Consider the following 10,712-nt stretch of genomic DNA (forward strand, 5'->3'; position numbering starts at 1 on the left):
TGAATAAAGAGAGAATTACATGAAAGTCTCACATAACAAAATTAATTATTATAAGGTTTATTGACAACTGAATTAAATTACATTAACAACTTCAATTATCAATGAAACTTATAATAATTAATTTTTTTATAAGACTTAGTTATAATTCTTCCTTAAATTAAACTTTATCTCTTATGTACTTTCCTCTCTCCTTGCCTTCTTCGTGATCTGCCATGGACAACACACTGTTATGGCTATTCTTCGTGGAATGGACAAATCATCATAAATTCATAATTATAAATTATTATATACCCTTCGATCTTATTTATAAATCATATTCTACAAGTTTTATTTAATTTATTTATAAGTTATAGTGTGAATTTTTAAATAATATTTAAAAAATATTTTTAAAATTAATCTTCATGAAAAAGAAAAATTAACTTGGTATTACTTTTTAAATTTATTATATAAGAACATATTTAGAATTTTACACATTTTCATTTCTTATATTTTTTTTATATTGGTATTGATAAAATTGATAAAATGATATATAAAAAGAACCAGATGAGAGGATAAGATATGATAATTTAAATTTAGTAGTTTTTTTCTTTTTAAATAGCTGATCGAAATGATAGTAATAGTAATGAAAGGTCGCTATCCTTCAAGCGTGATCCGTGTTCTATCAAAAAGTAAAGAATCATGTTAGTGAATAATCTTCAAGTTCACAGGGCCAGAAGTTACAATGGTTGGTTCTTATTGTCTCAAAGACCCAAGTCACTTATTTCAATTTATTCACAATTTTAAAGGGGAATGCGTGTTGTTTATTTTTCTGTGGAAGAAAAAACAAATGAAATAGCATATTATTGAATCTTCTGTGCTAATTTGAATCGAACTTTAACGATCGAGGAAGATATGGAAATTCCTAGAACAGATATTTTTCATCCAGTCCGCTTCGAAGATGATGTATAGGACTGCTTTTGCATACTTGATCTAACTGCGAGACGATGTTTAATTCATTTGGTTATTGCAAAGATGATATGTTCCTTCCACTTATCCTACTGGTGCGAAGTGAGCTGTTCTCTAGTGTCGTCTTACTTAGAAGTGAAGCTTGAATATGAACCTTTCCATGACGAGTTTGCTCCACTAATTAGACCTTGACTGCCATAAAGAACTCAACATTTTATCAATCCTTTCCAATTCATCGTTAATGAACGTATTTAATGAGCCAAGAATGGCTGCACGTAGGGTGTCATGCAAGCTTCATAAGCAAAGCCTATCCAGCTTCTGGAAGTTTGGACAAGTTTGGGGTGCCTGTGGGATATTGACAGACCTACGTTGGAGCCAGGAAAATTTTACATGATAAGACCCCAAAAAAATTGTATATGCCCCCTTAAAAAAATTCCATTTACTTCCATCATTTTTAAAAAAATTCACTTACCCCCTTACAAAAATTCACTTATCCTATATAAATTTGTATGACCTACAAATAACTAAAAAAATTATCCCATTCAAAGATAGTTTTTTTATTTTATTATAATTTTATATTATATGCATTGTTATTAGTATTTAATTTGATTATGTTACATCCTTATTATACTTTTATAAATATTTAAAACTATTTTTATAAAAAAATATGAACATTTATTTAAATATAAATTATATTTTTATTAACTTATTTTTTTGTGTCCGTCATTGCTGAAAAGTGTGTGTATGCAGAAGATGTTAGTGTGAAAGGGTTTTGGACCTTGGCCACATTGTGTAGCATAGCATCTAGACTTTGCTCTCAAGTTTTGCTAAGTTAATTAGGCGATAACCTTTATTGTCAAGGCCTTGCTTGCTTGAGACAAGATATAGTTGGGCTCATGTATATTATTCAATGCACATGGCTTTCCAAGTTTGAGCTCCAGGATTTGTGTCAGTGAGCTCTTCTCAATTCCTAAAATGTAATTTTAATTAGTCTCCGATTAATTGAACTTTCATATAGTACTTTCTTGACATTGACATCTTATTGATTAAGTTGAAGGCTTGTAATTTGAGAAGTTGAGGTTTTACATTACATTTTTCATACATCACATGTAAGGATCATCCAAAATGATTTATTTTTTTTATTCGAAAAGTAAGTAGAAAAGTTGCAAAAACCTAAAAGATAAATGAATTATCAAATGCCAATCACAAATTGATGTTCTAATTCGAAGTCGTTAAAAGCTTAATGAATCAAGAGATCAAATATATTTTTTATTAATTGCTCGTAATTGTCATTCTTCTTCTATAGAGGTAATTATATTTAAAGTATGATTAGGCAACGCAAACACCTCTCCTAAATGAAATTTGAGCCTTGTTCATCAGAATATATATAATGTTACTTGAGGTTATTATAATAACTATTATTATTATTATCATCAAACTTTTAAGCCAACTTTTTGAATTTATCATTTTTAAATTTATAATTTATAAAATTATATTAACTCATTTATAAATTCAAGCTTGATAAAATTCAGTTAAACTCGTAAGTTGATTATTTAAATTTACCATCTTTATAATTTTAGTTTATAAAATTGTGTCAATTTACTCATAAACTTATTGAACAAGATTGGTGTATATTGTATAAAACTTGGTTCATAGAGATAGTAGGACCCAATTTAATGAGAAATAAAACTAAAAACAAAAATCAAAACTAATATCAATTAAAAAAGGAAAAAACAAACAAACATAAGCTTCCCTATTTTAAAATTTTTTATTTGACTATAATAATCTATGAATGTAAATGACTTTAATTTTAATGATTTATATTTAAAATAAATTATGATTATATTTTATATTTTAATTATTTAATCACATACTTTAACAAATTATTCATTAATAGAGGTAAAATTTTATGAGTTTACAATTCAAGTTTATATTTTAAATTTATATTTCAAAAGTTTATTTAAACTTATAGGTTTAATAATCTTGATAACCATAATGGTTGGTGAGAAAATTAAAATTGGAGCCGGCTAGGCTGCGTGAATCCGTGGCATTCATTTTTGGAAAAAATTACAATCAATAACTCCTGCCAGCAATTAATTACATTGCAAGAATAAAAAATTCTAATATTGCTCTAAAAGGCTAAAGAATCTAAAGGTAATTAAAATTTATTATAAAAAGACAAAGTTATCATTGATGTATTTTTGTTGTGATGGGAGAATTGTTTATTGTTAAAATAAAAATGAGACTTATTTTTTTTCAATAGAGGCTTGTTCATCGGACTGTAATAATTCATTTACTAAATTAATATTTTATAGTTATTAATTAAGGAATTGCTTGTTGTTAAAATGAAAATATGAATTATTTTTTTAAATGAAATTTATTCACTAAATCATAACACTTGTTCCTCTTCTCAACTAAGTTAATTTTTTTGGAATTGTTAGTAATAAAATTGATTGTTGTTAGAATGAAAATGAAACTTATTTTTTCTTAAATAAAAACTTGTTTATCAAATCACAATATTTATTTTTCCCTGTCATCAAGTTAATTTTTTAGAGTTGTTAGTAAAATAATTGATTGTTATTAAAGCATGAATGAGACTTATATTTTGCCAAGAGGTTGTTAAAATAGTATATAATATACATATGAAAGATATTTTTATCTTTTTATAACAAAGATAGGCATTTTGCTCTTGCAGAGGAATATAATAATTATTTGATCCTGTAATGTAATTACTTATTTTCAGGGTCCCTGATTGTGATTTTCTCTTCATGTTTTTAGTGCTTTTTGAAAATTGACGTTTTGATCCGGTAAATATTTTATATACTTTAAAATACATTTGAAGCAAAATAAACATTAAGGTGTCGTGGTGTAGTTGGTTATCACGTCAGTCTAACACACTGAAGGTCTCCGGTTCGAGTCCGGGCGACGCCATTAAAAATGTAATTTTTGAATTTTTAACTGCTTTTGCGCGGACGCGGTTGCAAATAGCCAATTGTGCCAGATACGGTCAGGTCCCACTCATATTTCCTCTCTTTTATTTCAACTTTGCAAGTTCCTTCCTGACGCGTGTAACCCATGCGGCAAATTTAAATTTTTTTAATATTTATTTTTATTGTTAAAATATTTTCAAATAGGACTGAACCTTGTAAGAGATATACATTGTTATTTAAGAATATTATATATTTATATATATTAAAATTTATGAAAAAAATTGTATACTTTGAAATTAATGTATCAATTTTGTATTAATCTATACTCCTTTGATTCTCTTTATAAAATTTTTATCAATCCTATCAATATTTTTATAAAAAAATATAAAGAATAAAAATTTACAAGATTTTTAAATATATTTTTATATAATAAATTAAAAAATAATATCATATTATTTTTTTATGAGAGATAATTTTAAAAATATATTTTAAATATTATTTAAAAAATCAGGTGCTATAATTTATAAATAAAATTAAATAAATTTTTTAAAATATAATTTATAAATAAAATTGACAGAAATAATTTATAAAAACTTAATCGCTGTCATAGTACGTTTAAAAATAAACCGGTGAAAGCACGCAAAATAAAATAAATTAAACCTAGTGGGTGAGAAAGACCACTGAGAGGAAACTTGGTGCTCGACTGCTCGTGACGGTTCATGAAAATCCCGCGGATAAGCCGTCAGGATTGCAATTTGCAACCAAAAAGAGGGGGAAACTTTTGCTCATTATTCACAAGAGCCATCGGATCCGGATCTAACTCGATCACATCCAAAATTCACCGTCTCAACACTCAACCAGGCGATTTATTGTAAAACCTGCGACTTCGATAACCCTTCCTCGATTTCGCATAAAACGCTAATGGATTCCCTCAACATTTTAAATACTCTATGATTTTTCTTCTAGGCTGAACCGGTCAGGAATCAAGGCGTGCAGTTCCAATTTCGAGTCGGCTTTGATTTGAAGTTTAGCTTATTGCATCCCTTAAGGGAACACCCAAGACATGGCGACGACTAGGTCACCGAATCTTTCGTCCGACGACATAGTCGATTCGACGCCGTTTATAGCAAATTCAGGCGGGTCTTCCGATGAATTCAATTCTGGCCGTCGATTTGTTCGCAGGCAGAGCCTGCGCCAAGCGGCTCGGTTCCTGAGGCAGGCCAGTGGCCGTAGAATGATGCGCGAACCATCGATGCTAGTCAGAGAGACTGCAGCCGAGCAATTGGAGGAGAGACAGGGCGATTGGGCTTATTCTAAACCCGTTGTGATCCTTGATATTATTTGGAACTTCGTCTTTGTTGTCGCGGCTGCTGCCGTTTTAATTTTGAGTCGAAGCGAGTCGCCGGCCATGCCTTTGAGGTTGTGGATTGTGGGCTACGCTCTGCAATGCATCCTTCACGTGTTCTGTGTTTGCGTTGAATATAGGAGACGGAGGCGTCTCCGGAGGCGCCAATTTCCACCATCCTTGGACGAAGTGAACGAAAGGACTGGCAGCAGTGGAAATCTGAGTCCAGGTTCAAGGGAGGGTTCTGGGCAGTATGTGGCATTGGCGCAATTCAACGAAGAGGGTACAAGGTGAATTTGTGCTTTATCTGGTTTAATTTTGGGGCATAATTTCTGCCTTTGCACTTTCAATACCTGCATAAATTAATTATGAGCGATGATAATATCTATCTTCTGATACTTGAATTCTATCTAAAATTAGTTGTGGCCCAAAATTTAGAAGCTGAGGAGTCTCGTTATACCAAACCAGAAATACTCATAAACCACGAGTGTTAAGTCACCTTTGGTTCTATTAATTTGGCTGCAAATGGGACTTGTGTTTATATGCTTGATTTAAATTATCAAGGAAAAAGAGTGTCATTGTACGTTTGCTCAGGCACTATCTGCTTCTGAAATCTATGGTAACCTTCAAGTCCTAAATTAGTTTCATAGTTCGTAAATGTTGTAATTTGTATGTTGATATAATACTTACAATACTTTTAAGCTTTTTTTTTTTTTAAAGGACAGGAGTAACTGTTCTTTTAAACCTGTGACCTTTCATATATTTTTACCCTTGTAGTTATCCTTTTCTTAAGAAAACTACTAAAAAAAAAATTTAATGCTTTCTTACGTTTGTCTTTATTCCCTGTAGTGTAGCAAAGCATTTGGAGTCAGCGAATACATTGTTTTCATTTATCTGGTGGATCATTGGATTTTACTGGGTATCAGCTGGTGGTCAATCTTTAGTCCTTGATTCTCCACTTTTATACTGGTTTGTTCTCTCTCAAGCAATTTGTTCACTTATATAACTGTGAATTATTGCATTTTATTACTTAATTGAGTCGCCTTTCAGTTAATTTGCTGTTATTTTTGTTGAGTTTTACCTTTGACTAAATTAACTCTCTTTGCAGGTTATGTATAGCTTTCCTAGGTTTTGATGTTTTCTTTGTCGTATTCTGTGTTGCGCTGGCATTCATCATTGGTATTGCTGTATGCTGTTGCCTTCCATGTATTATTGCACTTCTATATGCTGTTGCAGACCAGGTAACTTGGGAAATTTGCTGTTTTTCGCTCTTGTTATTGAGTTGTTGTGGTCCTATGAATCTGTTGCATCCAATGTTTGTTGAGTAGTTCTTTTTGTTTAGTGGATATGAAAATTTTTAACTTCATTAATTTGGCTAGTTCAACCTACTTGACCTTAGGCATATATAAATATGTATTAATAGTGTATTCAAAACATTTTTAAGTTGTCATGGTTGTAATGAACTTTGATAGGCTGTTTTAAGATAAGGTAATTCTCTGAGTCATGTTTTACCTCTAAGCTAACCCTTTCCCATGACAAAAGGAGACACATGCACCCACACATGCACACAAGCACATCAACGCTGGATTTAAACCTAGGACCTCTTCCAAGATAGTGATAGAGTTCCGAGATAATGGATGATCTAGGAAGATAGATATTATAATATTTTTAATTTATTTTATATTTAATATTTAATATTATTGTTTAGATTTTATTTAGGTATTTAGTTATCTAGATTTTATATAGATACTTAGATATGTATATATTTATCCACATATTTAGTTATTTAGATTTTATTTAGATATTTAATTCTTTAGATTTTATTTAGTGTTTTATATAGATATAAATTTTAGGAGATTTTATTCAGTTTTATTTAATTATCTAGTTATCTATATTTTATTCATCATTTTAGATTGTATTTAGCATTATAAATATGTTTAGCAACTTAGAAGCAGACACATCATAAATAAAACAGACTTTTGAGACTTGGCCTTTTGGAGATTCTCCTAAGAGTAACTATTGAGAGAAATATACAACGAGATTCTTGTTCTATATCATTTCGATAGATTTATTTCTTCTGTTTTCTTCTATTAGTTCTATGCTCTCTTATTAATATTATGAAATTAGATTCTGATTTCATATGTTAATAGAGATTTATGTTCCTCATTTCTCTTTAATCATCTTGGAACTTATCAAAGCGGGAGGTGTTATTGCCACTAGGACAACTAACCGTTGACTCTTAATGTTGTCATTAATGTGTTGTTACTGCACAAGGATGTCAATATCCTTATGAGAAGCATATTTTGAGCCTTAGAAAACTGGGAACACTTATGGTTTCAATTTTTTTTTTAATTCTCGGATTTAATGAAGCTGAATGGTATGATGTGAGAGTGGAGCGAGAATTATTGGAAATTTAGAATTTTTATATGGTATGAAACAGAAGCCTGGATGATAGTTCTTCAGGGTTTTACTACTTTGGAGGCTTAGATATGGGCATATCGTTGAATGTGGTTGGGTTCATGATGTGACTTGGGATGTGCTGCAGGCCTATAAGAGGAAATTAAAAGGGAAGCAAGATTCAGAAATGAAAAATCCAGCTGGCCATGACTCTTATCCGGAGGGTCCAGGTTTTATGGAATAGATCATTATTTGTGTAGGGTGGCTGCAGGTTCAACTTAGATTATAGAGTCACCCTTTACGTGCTTAATATTTTGATATCGTTTGTTTTGATACTCAGACTGTGTTTTGTGAATCATAGATTGGAGAGGAGAGTGCTGGTCTCTCGAACACCATTAGAAGACCTTTGTGTGTTGATCATTTCTGTTCTTCCATTGTATTTTGTTTCTGTAATGGGGAATAGGGTTTTGGTCAGAATCAGTGACTCCCCTTTGTAACACTGATTCGCTTATTCAGCATTTATTTCAACACTTAAAAATTTCCCTTCATTTCCTTTGGCTTTTGTGTTTTATTTCTGGTATGAACTGATTAGATAGAGCTGAGCTCTATCAGTTCATTATTAAACTCAAAACTGCAGAATTTCATGACGGTTTTTTGTTGGGTGTGGGAACTTATAGCTGGCCAGAAGCGTGATTGTCTTAGACATGTCTCTTGCTTAACCTCTGCAAACAAACAGGGATTTGTCACTTTTACAAATACATAAAATGGGGGGAATGCATTTTGATGTTATGAATAAAATGCACTGTTTTGGCCTTAATGTTTCCTTTTTGGCTTCAGGAAGGAGCATCAAAAGAAGATATTGAGCAGTTGCCTAAGTTCAAATTCCGAAGAATTGACAGTAGTGAGAAACTTGCTGGGAATGCACAAGAACCAGTTGGTGGAATAATGACTGAATGTGGCACTGATTCGCCAAATGAACACATTCTTTCTGAGGAGGATGCGGTATGTTGGAACATTTTTCTCACATTTGAGATTAGCCTTGCCTTTTTTTCTTTTTTGTTTTTGGCCTGGTAGCCATCTTGATCCATTCTTCTGAAGATTTTTAAATGTCAATTGTCAAAGGGAGCTCAATGTAGCAGGCTTTCCTATAATGAGCTTATGAAATTATGCTACCATGATTATGTGATGCACATCAAATTTACCTATAAAAAATTTGCACGGAGGAGGATACTATGTATATCCATTACCATTTTGTCCGTATGCATTCTAGCATTCCCTTTGTCCTGTTATTGCATTATACATCAGAAGAGGTTGACTTGATAGTTCAAGCTGATGTTTGGTTCAGTCTGTTTTGGTTGTCTTAATTTTGCAGCTGTGGCTCATTGGGTCAACAAAACATGGTTGTATTGGCCTTAGTTATCTATGGAAGTTCGAAGCAATTAATGTTTTGTTTATACTTATATTTTTATTTTATTTTGATTTATTGACTACAGGAATGCTGCATCTGTCTATCTGCTTATGATGACGGTGTTGACCTTAGAGAACTTCCTTGTGGCCACCATTTTCACTGTGCCTGTGTGGACAAGTGGCTGTACATTAATGCTACTTGTCCTCTTTGCAAGTACAATATCTTGAAGAGAATTAACCAAGAGGAAGCGTAGGGGACTGCGGACGTTAGAAAAAATTTCTAGCTCTCATGGTGAATTGGCTTATTTTTGTTATCTGGGCGTGCTATCCACAGCATGTTGATATACTTTCAATCCAGGCCAATTTTGCAGTGGCTTTGAGCTTGTGTATATAGGCTTGTTCTTATATGGGCACTTAAAGTCACCCTAGTTGGCTGTACGATCTGTAAATTCACCGTTAGACATTTTTCATTCTCATCTGCCCATGTTCAGTATTTGTAAGGTTCGTACGGTGAAGACAGTAGGAAAAGAAATTTATGAGTGTATTTAAGATAAGACAGCCTGTTAGGCGAGTTGACTGCGACGTATCTTTTTTTCGGTTTGCTGTAGTAAAGGCTTCTCTTGGAACATTCTAATCGGGCTTCGGTTTGAGGTAAGTCATTCGATATTGGTCGACATTCTCTATTTTTTTTTTTTTTGGGTGGGATTTGTTGGTCGATGTTCTGTAGTAGAATGTATCTTACATGAAGTGTTGACACTTGACCCCAAGAATACTGCATTGAGGAACAATTTCCAGCCATGGCTTCCCAAGAATGTAAGCTCGAGACAAGCGAATTGAACGTCAAGGTATTGAAGGTTATTTAACGGGAGAGTGACATTTTAAGACTTAACGGAATTTATCCCAAGGGCTGATCAATTTTATATCGGATATTGTCTTGTGAAAATAAGTATATATTGTTATTAAAAATTGAATCTTAACTTAAAATCTTGTTTGTCTCTCTCTCTCTCTCGTTTTGTTCTGTTCTGTTTTTATGTTTTATGTTTTTATGTTTTTGTTTTTGTTTGAAGAATCAATTTGGTTTTATGCCAGGTAGATCAATTACAGAGGCGATTTATTTACTAAGGAGATTAATGGAAAAGTATCGTTGTAAAGATAAAGATCTACACATGGTTTTTATTGATTTGGAAAAAGCTTATGACCGTATACCAAGAGAAGTGCTTTGGAAAGCGTCGGAAAAAAAGGGAGTGCGGATTGCTTATATTAAAGCCATACAAGATATGTATGAGGGGGTAAAAACTAGTATAAGAACGCCTAGTGGTCAAACAAAGAATTTTCCTATAAAGATTGGACTACATCAGGGATCATCTCTGAGTCCTTATTTGTTTAACTTGATTTTAAATGTTTTGACGGAACATATTCAAGAGGAAATCCTGAAATGTATGCTCTTCGCGGATGATATAGTTCTTATAGCAGAGACAAGAGAAGAGGTTAATTGCAAACTTGAGTTATGGAGGAGGATATTGGAGTCGAAATGTTTTCGTCTGAGTAGAAGTAAGACGGAATATTTATATTGTAAATTTGGTAAAAGACTATTCGAAAATAATTTGGAAGTGAAATTGGGAGATCAAATTATACCTCAAGTGGAAAAGTTTAGATATTTGGGAGCCATTATTCAAAATGATGGCGAA

General features: G+C 32.0%; 1 protein-coding gene and 1 non-coding gene across 2 annotated transcripts; both read left to right on the forward strand.

Moving 5' to 3' along the window:
• Window positions 1-3,802: 3,802 nt before the first annotated feature.
• On the forward strand, window positions 3,803-3,876 carry TRNAV-AAC (transfer RNA valine (anticodon AAC)). Its single transcript has one exon. It is a non-coding gene; the product is annotated as a tRNA-Val (tRNA).
• A 671-nt stretch (window positions 3,877-4,547) lies between these two features.
• Window positions 4,548-9,658, forward strand: LOC129322322 (E3 ubiquitin-protein ligase At1g12760-like). Its single transcript, XM_054968595.1, has 6 exons — window positions 4,548-4,746; window positions 4,842-5,510; window positions 6,070-6,189; window positions 6,329-6,461; window positions 8,455-8,619; window positions 9,111-9,658. Exons 2-6 carry the CDS (start codon window positions 4,939-4,941, stop codon window positions 9,276-9,278), a joined length of 1,158 nt encoding a protein of 385 aa, XP_054824570.1. The 5' UTR covers window positions 4,548-4,746; window positions 4,842-4,938; the 3' UTR covers window positions 9,279-9,658.
• Window positions 9,659-10,712: the final 1,054 nt, after the last annotated feature.

Source organism: Prosopis cineraria, unplaced genomic scaffold, assembly GCF_029017545.1.
Source record: "Prosopis cineraria cultivar Desert tree isolate PC_DT_omini unplaced genomic scaffold, ASM2901754v1 PC10, whole genome shotgun sequence".
NCBI classification, from domain to species: domain Eukaryota; kingdom Viridiplantae; phylum Streptophyta; class Magnoliopsida; order Fabales; family Fabaceae; genus Prosopis; species Prosopis cineraria.

Coding starts and splice junctions, on each gene's coding strand:
- LOC129322322 (XM_054968595.1), top strand. CDS start 4,939: ATGGCGACGACTAGGTCACCGAATCTTTCGTCCGACGACATAGTCGAT. Junction 6,190..6,328: donor GATTCTCCACTTTTATACTG/GTTTGTTCTCTC, acceptor CTCTCTTTGCAG/GTTATGTATAGCTTTCCTAG. Junction 6,462..8,454: donor TATATGCTGTTGCAGACCAG/GTAACTTGGGAA, acceptor TTTTGGCTTCAG/GAAGGAGCATCAAAAGAAGA.